This window comes from Podarcis cretensis, assembly GCF_951804945.1.
Source record: "Podarcis cretensis genome assembly, chromosome: Z".
NCBI lineage: Eukaryota > Metazoa > Chordata > Lepidosauria > Squamata > Lacertidae > Podarcis > Podarcis cretensis.
Genome location: NC_137184.1, coordinates 8,690,439 through 8,708,876, shown reverse-complemented (window position 1 = coordinate 8,708,876; position 18,438 = coordinate 8,690,439). Strand labels below are relative to the sequence as shown.

The 18,438-nt window shown below is 44.5% G+C and overlaps 2 protein-coding genes across 14 annotated transcripts in view; one reads left to right on the top strand and one right to left on the bottom strand.

The window, feature by feature from the left end:
* The window catches only part of SLC31A2 (solute carrier family 31 member 2), a 543,264-nt gene that overhangs the window by 198,268 nt on the left and 326,558 nt on the right, over positions 1-18,438 (bottom strand). The window lies entirely within an intron of this gene.
* The window catches only part of CACNA1B (calcium voltage-gated channel subunit alpha1 B), a 326,691-nt gene that overhangs the window by 274,722 nt on the left and 33,531 nt on the right, over positions 1-18,438 (top strand). For all 13 annotated transcript variants that reach the window (XM_079961868.1, XM_079961879.1, XM_079961878.1 and 10 more), the window contains 6 exons: positions 55-171; positions 2,008-2,073; positions 3,795-3,886; positions 7,670-7,820; positions 9,855-9,982; positions 17,529-17,625. In XM_079961868.1, the coding sequence (XP_079817994.1) occupies positions 55-171; positions 2,008-2,073; positions 3,795-3,886; positions 7,670-7,820; positions 9,855-9,982; positions 17,529-17,625 (651 nt within the window). The remainder of the gene's footprint in view (positions 1-54; positions 172-2,007; positions 2,074-3,794; positions 3,887-7,669; positions 7,821-9,854; positions 9,983-17,528; positions 17,626-18,438) is intronic.

The window sequence follows — 18,438 nt, the reverse complement described above, 5'->3', positions numbered from 1 at the left end:
TGGCTTCCGATCCCATCTGTGTCTGAAGGACACAAAACCCTTTCCTCTCCGCAGGACAATTTCATCAACCTCAGCTTCCTCCGCCTATTTCGGGCAGCCAGGCTCATCAAGCTTCTTCGCCAAGGCTACACCATCCGGATCCTCCTCTGGACCTTTGTCCAGTCTTTCAAGGTGAGGTAGAGGACACTTTCTCAGCAGTCTTCCCAAGAGCCAAATGCCATGGGTGGTGGGCAGGACCAGAGGGAAGAGTGGGTGGAGCAACAGATGTAAATTTGACCTCTGTATAGCAGGCTGGTTTGTACCCACACTCACACAGCCCTATCTACCCTCCATCCAGGCAAACAGGAGGCATTATCAGAGTCCAAGGACACATCCCAGCCAGGCATAAATCACTCAAGGAGGGGACAAAGCCAAGTGGCCTGGGAAAAGTTCAGGGGCTAGATAGAGGGGTCTGAGGTTCCCCACTATTAACAGAGTGTAGGTAGCCATCTATCTGACATGTTGTAGTCAGGGATTTGGGATAAATTTGAATACCTAAGTTGACTTTTTAATGGTGAATCCAACCTAACACATACTTCCCAAAACAATAAGTTAACCGAATCACAGTTATGCTTTGAAATTCATTCTTCTGTGGAAGAATGGAAGCCTTTTTCAGACTATTTAAAGATGAATAAGCGATCAGGTTTGAACTATGAGCAACAGAAGAACTTAAAAGATCATACTAGTGTTAAGATTTAAGAGACAGAAGACAAGGTGCTGCAGAGGGAGAGAAATAAGCCACCATGGATAAGGAGGTGGGAAGTCAACAACAACAACAAAAACAAAGAAAAAATGTTTCACTATGTATTGAAATGTATGTGTTAATTTTTGGGGGAATTTAATTTTTAAAATGATTAAAAAATGAAGTTCATGGTTCGTTTAATTGTGCAATGCGGTTATCCAGCCGGTTACATGTATAAGAAATACAGAAACACATTTACTAAAATACTAATACATTCAAAATGTTTGCAAATGCATATATTAGTAAAAATAACATATGAGGTATTATACTAGACAAAATTGCTTTGCAAACATTTTGAATAACAGGCCATATTGCATACAATAATATGTATGTTAGGCAAAATTTGCACCAAGACCCATATGAATTTTTGTTAGGAAGCAGTCATGAGTTTTGTGAGGAAACTTGAAACAGTCAAGGCTTCCCTCAAAGAATCCTGAAAACTGTAACTTGTTTAGGGTGATAAGAAGGGTTTCTATTTTCCTCACAGAGCTGTAGTTACCAGAGCTCCCTGGAAAAGGGATTGGCTGTAAAACCACTTTGGGAATTGTAGCTCAGCAAGAGAGAAAATAGGGGACTCGTAACAACTCTCAAGGGGATGCGGGTGGCGCTGTGGGTTAAACCACAGAGCCTAGGACTTGCCGATCAGAAGGTCGGTGGTTCGAATCTCTGCGACGGGGTAATCTCCTGTTGCTCGGTCCCTGCTCCTGCCAACCTAGCAGTTCGAAAGCACGTCAAAGTGCAAGTAGATAAATAGGTACCGCTCCAGCGGGAAGGTAAACGGCATTTCCATGTGCTGCTCTGGTTTGCCAGAAGCGGCTTAGTCATGCTGGCCACATGACTGGAAGCTGTACGCCGGCTCCCTCGGCCAGTTAACAAGATGAGCGCCACAATCCCAGAGTCGGCCACGACTGGACCTAATGGTCAGGAGTCCCTTTACCATTACCTTTACCAACTCTCAACACCCTCAACAAACTACAGTTCCCAGGAATTTTTGGTAGAAGCCATGAGTGTTTAACATGCTATGATGTTGCTACTTTAAATGTATAGTGCAAAATTGAACTTTAGCCTGGATCGAAACCATTAGGATTTTTATATTCTTCTGGGGTGTCAATAAACCTATGCCTCTATATGAAACCTTGTCCAGGTGTGGCCACATACTAAACATTCTTGTTCTCAGATGTATCATTGCAGGTGTTGATACTTTCCCCTTTTCTTCTCACTCACAGGCGTTGCCTTATGTGTGTCTTCTCATTGCCATGCTCTTCTTCATCTATGCCATTATTGGCATGCAGGTAAATTACAACAGTAGTCATACCAAATGCACCAGGCTGGAGTAGGGATGGGGGAGAAATTCCAAATCTTTGCATTTTAATGTGAAGCTGCCTGATTTTCCAAACCAATCTGTGAACTGAAACACGGGTACCCTCCATGATTCACATTGTTTTGTGATTAACTTGGTGATGCAGCACTGCAGCCAATGTGCTATCCAGTTATCCAGTTGCTGTTGTTGTTTTCAAAAAAATGCATATATTGGGGGAAAGTGTCCATAAAAATGCATAACTTACTGTTTTATTTAACAAAATTTAATATGCCACTCGATTGATTGTTGCAAATGATAGATAGATAGATAGATAGATGATAGATAGATAGATAGATAGATAGATATAGATATAGATAGATAGATAGATAGATAGATATTGATAGATAGATATTGATAGATGATAGATAGATGATAGATAGATAGATAGATAGATAGATAGATAGATAGATAGATAGATAGATGATAGATAGATAGTATTTTTCCATCTATAAGATGCCCCTATGCATAAGACACACCCTATTTGGGGGGACTCAGATTTAAGAAAATGGGGGGAGATGGCCCCGTGTATAAGATGCCCCCTAATTTTTGACATTATTTTTTAGGGGAAAAACCTGGTCTTATACACAGAAAAATACACTGTGCGTGCGTGTGTGTGTGTGTGTGTGTGTGTGTGTGTGTAAAAGAGTTTAAAACAACACCAACACATCTGGAGAGGCTTGCAGAAACAAATTGTTTTTTAAGCAGGTGTTGAAAGGAGAACAGCAAAAGTACCTGCCTGATGTCAACATCTTAGGGGAAATAAATAACATACATATATTATATGAGGGGATTGCTTCTAGAAATGTGTACCTGAGCCAAAACTACGTATACATATTTGGAGAAATTTGCACAAAACTGCTGACAAATTTTTCATGAGGGTTAAAAGAGGTATCCAGCAGCATGCAAACTGCTGTGAAAACATAGATGACTGGATTAAAGATTAAAGGGGAAAACAGAGAGAAACCAAAATTGACAGATTTCTTCACCCTGATCTTGAAGTTCATTTTCAAGTTAGTAGTTTGTGTCCAGTACAACTCTGATCATGGCTGCATACAACTCAAGTCTAAGAATGCTTGAGGAATTTTATATCTGTGCATTCCAAACTGACCTTATTATTACCTACTTTGGGATCTACTTAGGTTCTGGATTTTGCATTTCTCTAAATTCTTTGATATAGTTCTCATTTCAAGGCAGAAACAGAAAAAGCTGCAGGGTTCCTGTTTTAGAATGTGTCATTGCATAATGTAGCTTGGGGATCTGTTCACAGAAAAACCTTAGTACCTTCACCAAGCTAAAGAAACCACAATGATTAAATTGGTATAAAACAGATTTAATACACTGCTGGTTTAGATCCTCAATTCCACCATGATGGTGGAAAGGAAGATATATCCCTCCCACCCAATATATTGGGGGGAAAGTGCATGAAAAAGCATACAAATTTTCATGCAGATTTTAAAGGGGGGGGGATACAACAGGCAAACTGAAGATGGCAGTTAGTAAATTAAGAGAAACTGAATTTGAAATATTTTCCCATCCCTAAGCAAAATGCTTGCTGTTCAGAACCACAGTCAGTGCTACTTGCTTCTCTGATGATTTTGCCTCCCAATTTCCATTTTATCTGCTTTTTGACCACTTCCTCTCCCCCACCCCCAGGTCTTTGGAAACATTGCACTGAATGACGACTCTGCCATCAATCGACACAACAATTTCCAAACGTTTTTGCAAGCCCTGATGCTGCTTTTCCGGTAAACAATAAACCATCTTTCTGTAATCAAATTCATTGACCCTTCTGGCAGTGGTGGAGCTTCATGCTCTGGCACCGGAGGGTGGAGAGCAGGCGGGAGCGTGGCTGCCGCGTGACCTGGGGGCATGGCGTGCTGCCTGTGAGGTGTGACGCCCAGTGCTGATGGGGGGAAGCTGCGATAGCACCCCACTGGGATCTCACTACCGGGGGCAGTGCGCTCCCCCTGACCCCTCTTCCTCTGCCAGTGCCTTCTGGGGTGGGTGTCAATGGGAGGAGATGAGGCCCTTCGTTAGCAAACTATCATCATCTGTGTGTTCACTTAAAATGAAACAACTCCCAGGAATGGGCCAGTCAGGACCAGCATAGTTGGACCAATTCACACCAACAATTTGACAGTAACAATGACACACCAAAGTTCCCACCAGTGCCTGCTTGTTTTGTGTGGTAGTCTTTCCTGAAGTTGTTTGTGCAAGGTCCCACCTCATCTGTCAGTGCATAGGAACATCAGAACACTGGGAGCAGGCTCTCTTACATCCAGTGCTCACTTGATGAGCCCTCATGTTATTATTGATCCCATATAAAATAGTAGTTATTCATGGAGGACATAGTTAAACCATGGATCTCACTCCCACAGGAGTCAGTGGTGGTCACCAACTTGGATGGCTTTCAGAGAAGTTCATGGAGGAGAGAACTATTCATGTCTACTATCCATGATGGCTGTGTGCTGCCTCCATAACCAGAGGCAGTAATGCTTCTGAATACCAGTTGCTGGAAACCCCAGGAGGGGAGAATGTTCTTGTGCTCAGTTCCTTCTTGTGGGTTTCCCACTGGGGCATCTGGTTGTCCACTGTGAAAACAGGATGCTAGATGGGCCATTGACCTGATCCAGCAGGTTCTTCTGGTGTATTTATGTCTGTCTGTATGCTTTATTTCCTCCCCTGGCCTTCTTTCAGCATAGGTTCTCTACCTTGTGGAATACCTTCTCAACTCCCTGGAACTCACTGGCTTGCCCTCTGTTCACATCTTCAGTTCCCTGCTTTCCTTCCTCCCAGTCTCTTTTTCTCATAGTATCTCCATCCTCCACCTTTCTGGCTTCCCCATCCTCAGAGGTAGGACCTCTGCCTGCTTCCATTCACTCTTAGGGCTTATCCACATTTTGCAGGCACAGGTCCATACGTTAAAGCTCCATCTCCAAGCACCTTTCCTTTTCCTTTTCTCTTTTTGCCCTGGAGCTTTCCATGAAAAAACACCTTGTTCTTCACCACTGAATTGGAGCACATGTCAGTTTCGGTTTTCTGTGGACTGCTGTTTGCAGCAATTCAGTTTAAAGAGTAGGTTTTCATGGGTTCAGACAGAGATTTAAATTGTGGACCATGCCTGGGAAGCACGGAGGAAAGGTAAGTGATAAGCCCTCAGTTATGGACTCTCTGGGGAAATGCAGACAGCTCCTTCTCTATTTTTCAGCTGCATGCTTTCCTCAGTACTGCTAGAAGGTGGATGTTTCTTTCCAATTGACTGAACAATCTCACTGGCAGCTGCAGAGCTGGCTCCTGACCATATGTCTATGTAAATACTTACATCTTACCTTTCAGCCTCTTGCTGGGACTCCAGCACTCCTGACAAACATCCATTAAAAATGATTACCAACCAGTTGAAAGATTCAAATCGGCCAGATATTAAAGCCACAGAAGCTGGAGGGGAGGGGTAAGCCCAGGGAAACCAAAAGATTTGGAAGCATGCAAAAATGTGGGTAAAGAAGGCCCTGCCCACAATTAGCATGTGGCCCCTGAAAGGTTTCCCATAAGGGAATGTGGCCCACAGACAGACTAAATTTCCCCGCCTCTGGTTTGATATTTTGCTGATTGTAAAAATGTCACACATGGCATGAAATCGTCCTTAAATGATTATGTATGCAAATATCCAATTGTTTAGCTGGGAGGGTGATGGGTGTAAGCATAATCTGTTCTCATGCTCAGTTTATGTTGATAAAAGCTGCAGTGGGCCTTGCCTCTACCTGCCCCCTGCATCTTTCAATTCCTCCCAAGCAGAAGTTTATGCAAACTTAATTTTTTTACATCAGACAGCTTGTGTTCATTAATACTTCAGCATTACCTGGCATTAATCCTGTGGTATTCAAACTGTTAATGAACACAAATCCTTTATGTGCACAAATCCTAACTTAATTTAATTGGGTCTTTTATTTTCCATAAAGAGATTAGGTTCTTTGCTTCTAAGCTTGTGAGATCTAATTTCTCTCCCCCACTCCCCGATATGACAGAAAACACAGGTCTCTTTGACAGAAAAGCCGAGTTCAAGCAACCTGTCTCTGTGTTCTATCTATCTATCTATCTATCTATCTATCTATCTATCATCTATCCATCATCATCTATCTATATCTATCTATTTCGCAGCCTCCAACAGAAAGTCCCAGGGCAAGTCACAGCATTGAAAACAACATTAGAGGGTAAAGGTCTAACAAAGGGAGCACACTGTACCCATGACACTCCCCTGGGTGATTTAGAACCCAATTATGCAGGCTTCTAAACTGTGGAAGTGGGGGAGGGCTCTACCACTTCAAGAACTCCTTACTTCTGCCCCAGTTGGTGGACAACTGGGGCACAGCAGAACCTAACACACACATCTTTGCTCTCTCTGCTTGTGTGTAGGTTTTAACACATGAGCAAAACACCTGTATGGGCCAAAGTTAGGGGGAAAGCCTATAGTAGATCAGGTCTGGGGAAGCTCACTTGTGTGGTCCTTATCTCATGACTTATGTGACTCTCCATGTCTTGCTGATAGGACCTCAAGTCTCTTTCTACGCCATACTATACCCTTCGCCAGCTCTCCTTCACAGCTGGAATGTGTTTTTGAACTATGATAATGCTTTTTGCTTCCTGGATGCAGGATGGAGGGGTGGATCTCTCTCTCTCTCTCTCTCTTTCTCTCTCTTTGTGTGTGTGTGTGTGTTGGGGAACCTCTAACTTCTATGTGGGTAAAATATAGCCTTCTGTATAAAGCTAAGAATCGCATTGATAGCTCCACCCACTTTTGCCTCTTGTCCCACCCACCACTTACATGTATTTCCAGGAAGTTCCCCTTCCCCAAAGAAGTACCTCCCTTGGGCTGAAAAAGGTTCCCAACCCTTTTGATACACTATAAAGTGAGGGAGCTGTTGTAGATGTGACTGTTGCTTTCACTAGTCCTACTGAGATTGCTCCCTCTTGCACATTCTTTACCTCCCACTAAAGAATGTTAAGGTACACCACAGGCTTACTTGTGCAATACATGTACAAGGCCAATAAGCAACCATAAGAGATCTGCTGGATCAGGCCAGTGGCCCATCTAGTCCAGCATCCTGTTCTCACAGTGTCCTACCATATGCCTATGGGCTGTCCGAAAGCAGAACGGAGCTCAACAGCATCCTCCCATTTTGTCGTTGCCATCAATTGGTATACAAAAGCATTATTACTGTCATCAGTGAAGATAGAACATAGCCATTGAGTTTCGTGGCCACTTACACTCCATGAATCTGCCTAATCCTCTGTTAAAGCCATCCAGGTTGGTGACCACCACTGCCTCCTGCAGGAACAAGTTCCATACTTTAACTCTGCATCCTTTTGCCTTTCCTGAATCTCCCAACACTCAGCTTCATCGGGCGTCCATGAGTTCTACTGCTTTGCAAGAAAAGGAGGAAATGTTTCCTCTTATTCCCTTCTTCACCCTATGCATAATTTTGTACTCTTCTTTTTAGCTCAATAAGACAAGTTCTTTTTTCTGGTTCCAGGAGCGCCACTGGGGAAGCTTGGCATGAAATCATGCTTGCATGTCTCAGCAACCAAGCCTGCGATAAGCTCTCCAACCTTGGCAAAAATGAGTGCGGCAGTGACTTTGCCTACTTTTACTTTGTCTCCTTCATCTTCCTCTGCTCCTTTCTGGTGAGTTGGCCATTCCGCTTGTCTTGCTTGCCCATCCCTGTGCTGCAACTACCCTCCACGTTTAAGGTCCTCAGCCCCTCAGAGATATGCATCTTAAGTATCAAAAGCCAGGGTAAATAAGTATTTATGGTTGTATGTAGTGGGTTTTTTTCTAGGGGATATTCTATGGTACCCAGTACCCACATCTCTTTTTCTTGTTTTTTAAAAGTGTGGCACTTACATTAACAACTTCATGGTGAGTGCTGGCACCTATTTTTCTAGAAGAAAAGCACTGGCTGCATCACAGCATCTTTTAATCAGTGACACTCTGCCATATTGGTGAAACAGCACATCACAAAGAAATGATCTAGTTTCTTTCTGTGTGATGTTTCACCAATGTGCAGGTAGTGTCACTGATTAAAGAATGTTTCAGTGCAGCCAGACAGACATGCTATCATATCAAAACAGTGTCCAATCAAAATGAAAGCTGCAGCACTCTGCGCATGCTCCAATTCTGGAATGATTTTTTTTTTAAAAAAATGCAATTCTCCTAGTTAAACTGAAATTTGAGAGGAGTTATATATTGTAGCCAGCCCTACCGTTAGGCAGAGTGTGGCGACAGTTGCATAAGGTGCCGACATGTTGGGAGGCAGTTACCAGTGGTGAATTGCTAGAGAACAGCGTTGTGTGTATCATTCAAACAGATCCCTGCCACTTAAACTAGCCTACTGTCCTTAGGCTGAGTGGAGGAGGATGACCCATTAGCAGTATTGAAGTAACATTCAATGACCAGTCTGGCTGGCTTTTGTTCATGGAGTGGAAGGTGGCGGTTATTTCATCAGGCAGTAAAATGTTCCCAGTGTGGCTCTGGGCAGGATGTAGAGCAGAATTCAGCAAAGCCATAGAACAATAAAGGTAAAGGTAAAGGTACCCCTGCCCGTACTGGCCAGTCTTGACAGACTCTGGGGTTGTGCGCCCATCTCACTTAAGAGGCCAGGGGCCAGCGCTGTCTGAAGACACTTCCGGGTCACGTGGCCAGCGTGACATCGCTGCTCTGGCGAGCCAGAGTCGCACACGGAGACGCCGTTTACCTTCCCGCTGGTAAGCGGTCCCTATTTATCTACTTGCACCCGGAGGTGCTTTCGAACTGCTAGGTTGGCAGGCGCTGGGACCGAGCAGCGGGAGCGCACCCCGCCGCAGGGATTCGAACCGCCGACCTTTCGATCGGCAAGCCCTAGGCGCTGAGGCTTTAACCCACAGCGCCACCTACGGACAAGGAAATGGAGAAACCCCCTTTTCACTGTAGCTCAGAAAAGGGACAACCTTTATCAGCCAGAGTGCTGCTTTGCAGGGGTCACATGCTAGTGGTGGGCAAGAAGTTGGTGCATCAGTGGACAGGACAACCTTTCCACCCACCAATAGGTTGTATTCCAGCCGCACAAACTCAGTGGTTTCTATGTATGCACACCTCCTATATCTCTCTCCATCCAGGCAAGCAAGGGGGCTTAGCAATATTCAAGGATGTGTTCAAGGGTGCTTCCCAGTTGGGCAAAAGCATGAGAAAGGCATGGAAAGGAGACACGGGACACATTCACACCATACATTTAAAACACTATGGAACCACTTTTAAAAGTCAGGGATCCCCCAAAGAATACTGGGAATTGTAGTTTGTTAAGGGTGTTAGGACGTCCCTATTCCCTACAATTTCAACCCCCCTTTCCCCGGGGAACTCTGTGAATTGTAGCTCTGTGAGGGGAATTGGGGCCTCCTTAGAACTCTCAGTACCGCTAGCAAACTACAGCCCCCCCCCCATTGGGATGAGCCATGACTGTTTAAAGTGATATAGCATTTTCAGTGTATGAGCGAATGTGTCCACAGATTTCTGCATTTGACACTTCAGACTCTGCCTTTTCCTCTTCAACAACAACAATAGTTTATACTCCTCTTCCTTTTTGAGTTATCCATTTGTTTTTGCATTGATTCCTTAATAAGAGAAGCTAATGTCTTTCCTCCTTCCCACCCCCAATTTCATCTCCCTCACCTTCCCCTTTGCAGATGTTGAACCTGTTTGTGGCTGTAATTATGGACAACTTTGAGTACTTGACACGAGACTCTTCCATCCTAGGACCCCACCATCTTGATGAGTTTATCCGCGTCTGGGCTGAGTACGACCCTGCAGCCTGGTACGTATGCTCTTGCAAGCGCACCTTAAAATAATAGAATAGTAGAGTTGGAAGTGACCTATGGGTCATTTAGTCCAGCCCCCTGCAATACAGGAATCTCACCTAAGGCATCCATGACAGATGACCATCCAACCTCTGCTTAAAAACCTCCAAGGAAGGAGAGTCCACAACATCCTGACGGAGACTGTTCCACTGTCAAACTGCTCTTACTGTCAGAAAGTTTTTCTGAATGTTTAGTCAGAATCTCCTTTCTTGTAACTTGAAGCCATTGGTTCGAGTCCTATCCTCCGGAGCAAGAGAAAATTTGTTCCCTCTCCCATGTGACAGCCCTTAAGAAATTTTGAAGATGGCTATCATATCTCCTCCCAGTCTCCTCTTTTCCAAGCTAAACATACCCAGCTCCTTCTACCATTCTTCATAAGGTTAGACTTCTAGACCCTTGATCATCTTAGTTGCCCTCCTCTGCACACATTCCAGCTTGTCCACATCCTTCCTAAATTGGGGTGCCGAAAACTGGAACAGTATTCCACACAGTGTCGTCTGACCAAGGTGGAACAAAGTCGTACTATTACTTCCTTTGATCTGGACACCATACTTCTGTTGGTGCAGCCTGGAATAGCATTAGCTTTCTTTGCTGCTGCATCAAACAACAGTTTCTTTTCATTTTCATTTTCATTTCTTTTTTTGAGGAAATTACAAGCTTGGTGGATCAAGGGAATGCTGTGGACATAGTGTATCTTGATTTCAGTAAGACATTTGACAAAGTCTCTCATGATATTCTTGAAAGGAAGCTGCTAAGATGAAGAAATTAAGGAGATGCTCATCAATTTTGCAGATGACACCAAACTGGGAGCAGCAGTTAATGCCACAGAAGGCAAAATCAGAGTTCAAAATGATCTTAATGGATTAGAGAACTGGGTGCAAGCTAACAAAATGAATTTCAGTACAGACAAAGATGAGGTTCTGCACTTAGGCAGGAAGAACCAGAAGCACAAATATTCAATATGGAACATCTAGCTTACTAGTGAAAAGGATCTAGGGGTCTTGGTGGACCACAAGCTTAACATGAGTCAACAATTAATCATCTCACCCTCTCAGTCCTCTTGCCAATGACATTTTCAGAGATTAAAAGAATTGCTCAAATTATGGGGGGAGGATGAGCATAACACTCTTTTAATGCATCTGAATGCCATATGCAGATAGAAAGAGCACTGTTGCACTCGGGTGCAGCTGGTGGGCTTCCCATTGGGGCAGCTGGTTGGTCACTGTGAGAACAGAATGATGGACTGGATGCGCTGCTGGTCTGTTCCATTAGGGCTCTTCCTATGTTCCTTTTTTAAAAGGCTGCCTTAACTAACCATCTTAGAGGGCATGCAGTGGGCAGGACTGAAAATGAAGGAACCAACAGATTAGTTTGCAGATTTCATTAAGGGCATCTCTATCTCCCTACCCCAATAATTTGAGTACTGATGATAACTTGACCTATGTCAATGTGAATATTGATGCAATTAAATATTTAAAATGCAACAAACTCGTTGCCTGCTAATTTAGTCTTGTAAATCAGGCCCCAGAAGTTACAATTCAGCATATTTATCCAAATCTAATAATAGGGCTGGGGGAGGAATTCAATTTAATTTGTATCTTCATAAGAAACTACCAAATTTGCAGCTCTTGAAGCAACACGTGGACCAAAACAGCTCTTCTTCCAAAAATTGCAGTTCTCTGAATTTTGCAATGCAGTCTCCCAACCAAACAATGTGTCACAAAAACGTACATATTACAGGAAAGTGTGCATGAAAATGCATATATTGGTGAATAAAACATACAATATGCATTATGTTAGGGAACATTACTTGCAAAAATGCATGTAATAGCCGAAACTGCAGACAAAAATGAGTTTAGTAAGAAAATTAGCACTATAATGCTGACGAATTTCCAGAGGATTTAAAATAAAATAGAACTAAATAATTGATAGATGCTGCGGAAATGCAAAACAAATTTAAATTAGAAAAATGAAAGGGAAACTTAAATTGACCGATAAGTTCATCCCTATCTAAGAGGCTCGTAGACTTCATTGCCACCACCTAGAAGTCCCCTCCCTGGTAGCCAGGATGTGTTTTCTACGAAGTAGACTGATGGAGGAAAGGAAGATTGCTACATTTTTGTTCTCAGTGTGGGAGGGTGCTAACCACTTCCTCTGGGTCCAGCATAGCAGCCAATGAGATTGGTAAGCAGGGGTCAAGGCACTCTCTCCTTCCTCCACCAGTCTGCTCACTCCCTCTGGATAGATTTCCAGGTAATCTCCCAGGTGAGTTGTTAATTGCAAGGGTGCACTACTTGCAATGATCACATGAATAATATGGTTATCTGACTCCACTCACAGGTGGAAATCAATGGAGAGGTAAGTAGACATTGGAAGTCAATTTTATGGGACCTGGGAGAATAACAGCAATGTATAGATCCACAAACTTCCTTTCTGCTGATGTGGAAAGAAACTTAAGAAATAAAACAAAGAGAAATCAAGCTAATGATCTTTAGGACAGATGCTTATGATTTCTAGAAATGTGATGAAATGCCTTTTTGCCTCTACTTTAAATGTTTTCTATGTGAGGTGGGTTGATCTAATAACATTTTGATCTTTTAATAATGCCATCTTCCAATTGTCAGTTTCTGGACTTAAAAGAACTGTATTTGAACCTGTTCTGTTCTGAGAAGAATATAAGGCTATTACTTGGGTTCTCTCCCTCCCTCCTTGTCCCTCTCCCCCTCTCCCTCTCCCCCTCTGCTTCTCCCCCTCCCCCTTTCAGAATATTACTGGGCCCCTTCCAGATATTCTGAATGATGACTTTCATCATCCCCAACTGCCAGTCATGCTGACTGTGGCTGATGGGAATTGTAGTCTAAAACCTCTGGAGGGCAACAGGTTGGAGATGACTAGTATTAAAGGATATATCCCCCCCACTTTTTTAAAAAAAGAAAAGAAATGCATGCTGATTATCTTCTCAGCTGCCAGGTGAATTGGGATGGTTACTGAGCTGGCATGGGAATTTGCCCATCTCACAGGTGATAACCCAATCCGCAGATGGAATGATTATGAGTTGTAGCCAATGTTAATTGTACTCAATAGACCCACTGAAATTAGTGGGCAAGGGCCACTTAGGTTCATTTATTTCACTGGGTCTACTCTGAGTCGGACTATCATTGGATAAAATCCACTAGGTTGTATCCAACGACTTTGAGTAGATCCATTGAAATTAATAGACCTAAGCTAGTCAAGCTTATTAATGTCAGTGGGTTTACTCTGAGTAGGGCTAGCATTCGATACTCCCAATATTGGGTGTTTTGCAGTTCATTTCCATGCAGACAGTATCATATGAGGAATTTTGACACTAATTATAAACAGATTTCAGGCTACACTGCCTCCCCCAAACATTCCTTGGAATCATAAGAGTTCTGTGCTTGGACTATACCATTTCAAATTGGAGGTAGAGGCTCACCTGACTGCATGGGCATGCGTGCACACCCACCTACCATATCCTTCCACGTAGAAAACTATAGATACCAGGATGACGGATTATAGCATAACCATTACCCTGATATGCACACTGTCATATGAACTCCCACCTGTATAATGCCGTGGTACATTATTCCTTTTGTTTCCAGTCTTCAGGGTTGGAGTGCCACTGTTGTATAGCCAAACAGCAACAGACATACCAAAATAGTCCCATGCATGAGATGGTGGTTCAGCAGAGGTTGGATGGTCATCTGTCAGGGTTACTACAGCTTCACCCTGCATTGCAGATCCTGCATTATTGAGCAGGGAGCGTGAGCTAGATGACTCCCAAAGACCCCATCCAAATCCATGCTGCTGTGATTCCAAGAGTTGCTCTTGCTTATGACAGTTACTCAAGAATGTAATATGAGCCCTGGTGGATGCCACCTTCTGAATGTTAGTCTTCACTACAATTTCTTGCTGTAGAGATGGGGAACCCACAGATGTTGCCAAACTTCAACTCCTACCATCTCAGATTATTACCCATGCTGGCTGAGGTTGATGCGATTTGTAGTCCAATTTTTTTTTTGGAGGGTCAGAGGTTCCCCACCTCTATCTTAGCAAGTCAGTTTTTTGACAACTCAGGGACTCTTTTTTTTTTTTTTTTTTTGCACTTCCCTAACATTCACATCACTCAATTTTCATGTTTTGTTAACTGGTTTAAGCCATAAGAACACCAGATTAGCCTGGCTGATGGATCAGGCCAATGGCCCATCTTGTCCATCATTGTGTTCTCACAGAGACCCACCAGATGCCCAAATAATAAGCCCCAAGTAGAACATGAGTGCAACAGCACCCTTTTGATTCCCAACAGCAGGCATTCAGAAGCAAACTGCCCCTGACAGTGGAGGGAGAACACAGCCACCATGGAAGTGAACTGCAAAACTTGCAGGCATGGAAAACAAAGCTACAGTCCCTGATTGACCTGTCATGATTGACTCTTTCCTGTGCTCCAGGCAGTTTGAAGGGCCATTGCTCAGTAGTAGTGCATTTGCTTTGCTTGCAGAAGAAGCTGGGTTCCATCCCTGACATCTCCAGGTAGGGCTGGGAGAGATCCCTATCTGCAGTCCTGGAGAGCTGCTGCCAGCCAGAGTAGGCAACACTGAACAAGATGGACCAGTGGCCTGAGTCAGTACAAGGCAGCTTGCTCTGTTCCAGCGTGCCTTTTTTGTATTCATTAAAAAAACCAAAATGTTTTCCCCTTATTGTTTTAATAATTAATTTACAACTGAGGATGTTTTTAAAATTCTTCTAGGGATTGGGTGAACTCAATAGGGCTGCTTCTGAGTGGATGGCATCATCCATTCCTATGTCTATCTTCAACTGCTGCTGAAATATTTCCCTCCACAGCTAGTTATAAAGGAAATCTGGGGACTCTGAAATTGAACACGACTCTCCCATTCTTTCTTCTATTTTTTTTTGGGGGGGGTGACTTCAGGAGGCTCTGGAATGGAGCCATCTCTCTTCCATATATTTCTCCCCCCACCCCTTTGGTCATAACTCATGATTTTTTTTCCTTTCCAGTTGCCGGATACATTATAAGGAGATGTACAGTTTGTTGCGAGCTATTGCTCCACCTCTGGGCTTAGGAAGGAAATGCCCTCACAGGGTGGCATACAAGGTTTGGCATTTCAGCGGGGGGAAACCCTTCCAGTATATTTCTCCTCTATTTGTTTGCCTTGAATTTGAACCTTTGATTTGATTAAAAAAAAACAGACAAACCTGAATTGCAAAGGCAAAGAAAAAGAAGAATAAACTGGACTGAACTAACCCCTTTGCCTGAACAAGAATGATTGACAAGCCCCCACCCCTACCCTTTGATCTTACCCGTTCCCATCTAGCATCTCTCCTGACACACAATGATGCACACTTGCCTGGACATGGGCAGCTTTATGAGACAGTCAGCTTTGAAAAGGTTCCCTTCTCCAGAACAGGGGTGGGAGGAGTTGAGGGGCAGGCTACCCCATTCCAAAAGTTTTGAGCTAATTGATTAAGGAGGTGCTCATCAAATTTACAGGTGGTGCCAGGCTGGGCTAGCAAATAAAATGTGGATTCAAGATAACCTTAACAGATTCGAGGGCCAAAAGTAACAAAATGAATTTCAATAGGGACCAAGGTACGGGTCTATACTTAGGCAGGAATAACCAGATACACAAATATTGGATGGGGGACACCTGGCTTACTAGCAGTACATGTGAAAAGAATCTAGGGATCATAGTGGACCACAAGTTTAACATGAGTCAACAGTGTCATGCAGCAGCAAAAAAAGCTAATGCTATTCTAGGCAGCATCAACAGAAGTATAGTGTCCAATCAAGGGAAGCCATAGTACCACCTTATTCTGCCTTGGTCTGACCACAGCTGCTGACATGGAGGTACAAGACTTGGTGCCAGGGGTCAGCTAGGTCAGGCACCGACTGAGGGTCCCTCGGCTGGGTCCCTCACCAGCTCAACCCAACCATTCACCATCCTCCCTGCTAGGGCCCTAAATGGTTTTCAGTAATGGATGACAGAGTCGCTTTTGAACAAAAAGGTAATCCGAGTTCTCCTCCAAGCAAGCTGCTTGTCCATTTAGGTAAAGGTAGAGGGACCCCTGACCATTAGGTCCAGTCACGGACGACTCTGGAGTTGAGGTGCTCAACTCGCTTTCTGGCCAAGGGAGCTGGCATTTATCCGCAGACAGCTTCCGGGTCCTGTGGCCAGCATGACTAAGCTGCTTCTGGTGAAACCAGAGCAGCGCATGGAAACACCATTTACCTTCCCGCCGGAGCGGCACCTATTTATCTACTTGTACTTTGACGTGCTTTCAAACTGCTAGGTTGGCAGGAGCTGGGACAGAACAATGGGAGCTCACCCCGTTGCAGGGATTTGAACCACCGACCTTCTGATCGGCAAGCCCTAGGCTCTGTGGTTTAGACCACAGTGCCACCCGCGTCCCTGCTTGTCCATTTCTGTGTCCCCAAATGTAATGTGCTAGCCTATCAATCTCTGAAATCTGTTTTTTGGCTCTATAGACAGGGCTGAAAAAAAAGTCTGGGGATCCAGTGGAAGGTGAGGAGTGCAGTTGTTCTCCAAGGCGTGCTGGCTGAGAAACCATGTGGCATCCACCATCACAAGCAGTGCTGGTCCCTGCCTTGGTTGGCAGGGACATTGGGAGGTGGGGGCATTGTTGTCACTATGCCAAGGGCCCTCTGAAGTCTGCCAGCCCTGTGTTATTGAAAGTGGAGATCTTCCTTATTTTTGCCTCCATTTTACCCATTATTAGCCTCGCTTCCAATCTAAGCAACAAAAGCCTGCCCAGGAAAGGAGAACCATTTTATTAAAGCCAAGTCTGACTGTCCCATAATGCTCTGTATCGCTTCTCCTCGGCATGATGAGTACAGCCCCTTGACACCTGCACAACCACCTGTTTGAGAATAAAGAGGAATGCTCCCCCTCCTACCCATGGTTTCAAACCTCTTTCCTTCCCACCTGCTTCCCACACTCAATCATTCTGTACTGCTACCGCAGGGATTTGAACCTCTTTTTTTAAAGAAAAAAGAAAAAAGAGAAGACGATGAGCACATGGAAAGAGAGATGCTCAGTGACAGGGATAGCCAAGGTGGTGCTCTCCAGCTGATGCTGGACTCCAACTCCCATTGTTCCTACCCACTGGCCATGCTGGCTGCTGTAGTCTGACAATGGCTAGAGGGCACCAGGTTGGCTACCCCAGCTCAAAGAGATGAAATTGGAAAAGAAACCATCTGATTTAACCCTCCTCTTTGTTATTAACCTCCCTTTGTTTTGTTTCTACTCCCGAAAACAATCTAATTAATCAGATCTCTCTCCTTCTCTCTTGCTCTCTTGTCTGCTTTCCACTTCATCCCTGGTCCCCCTCCCCTCTGTTTGACACTTGGCTCTAACTTGCTTCCTCCCCCACCTGTGATTCCCTCCCCATCTTCTGGCTTCTGCTTCTTTCTCTCTCTCCCTCTCTTTCTATCTCTCTGGTTCCAAGTGGGCGTATCAGTTACACGGACATGTATGAGATGCTGAGACACATGTCCCCACCACTTGGACTGGGAAAGAAATGCCCAGCTCGCGTTGCCTATAAGGTTAGACCAGACAACCAGTGCCATCTGTTCTGTTGTTGCTAAGGCTGAACTGCCTCCATTTCCTGTAGTATTTGTGGTGTCTTCTAAGCTATTTCAGATGCTTCATAATCTCCCTAGTTCAGGGGTGTCCAACACATGGCCCAGCCCATAGCAGCTGTACAACAAGGAGGCTACTGGGACAGGAAACACACTGGCAGCAGAGGCTGGTGCTAATTGGGACTGGTAGGGTGGAAGGTAGTGAGATCAGTGGCAGGTGGAGTCAGAGAAGATGGCTGGTTGAGCCAAAGTCAATAACAGGCATAGCCAACTAATTGTGGCCTCCCCCCCCCCATCCTCCTCTTTGCTGAATTCTACAAGGGCAAAACTGAGACTGAGGAGGTGGAAGCTGGCAGTAATAGCCACCCCTTGGGCTGATTGTAATTAAGAAGGCAGGTAGGTGGAGGCCATCTGAGGGCAGATTGAGTTTAGTGGTGGCACTGCCTCACTTGCCTTAATTGGGCAACCTCCACTGCCATCACACGGCTTTCAGAAATGTGGAGCTGTGCCCATAGGGTCCTACAATTGGAACCCCTACTTGGTCCTTTGGCTTCAAGCAGCAGGCAGATTCTAAATGCCCCCATAGGCATGCAGAGTTCAGGTAGGGGCTTTGGAGAGTTTGTGTACCCAAATCCAAGTGCTCAAAGGCTGAACATTTAAAAGGGGTTCATGCCCCACCAAAGAGTTACTGATGGAGGGGCCATAGCTTATTGGTAGGATATCTCTCTTCAGTACAGAACATCCCAGGTTCACTTCCTGGCACCTCCAGGTAGGTCT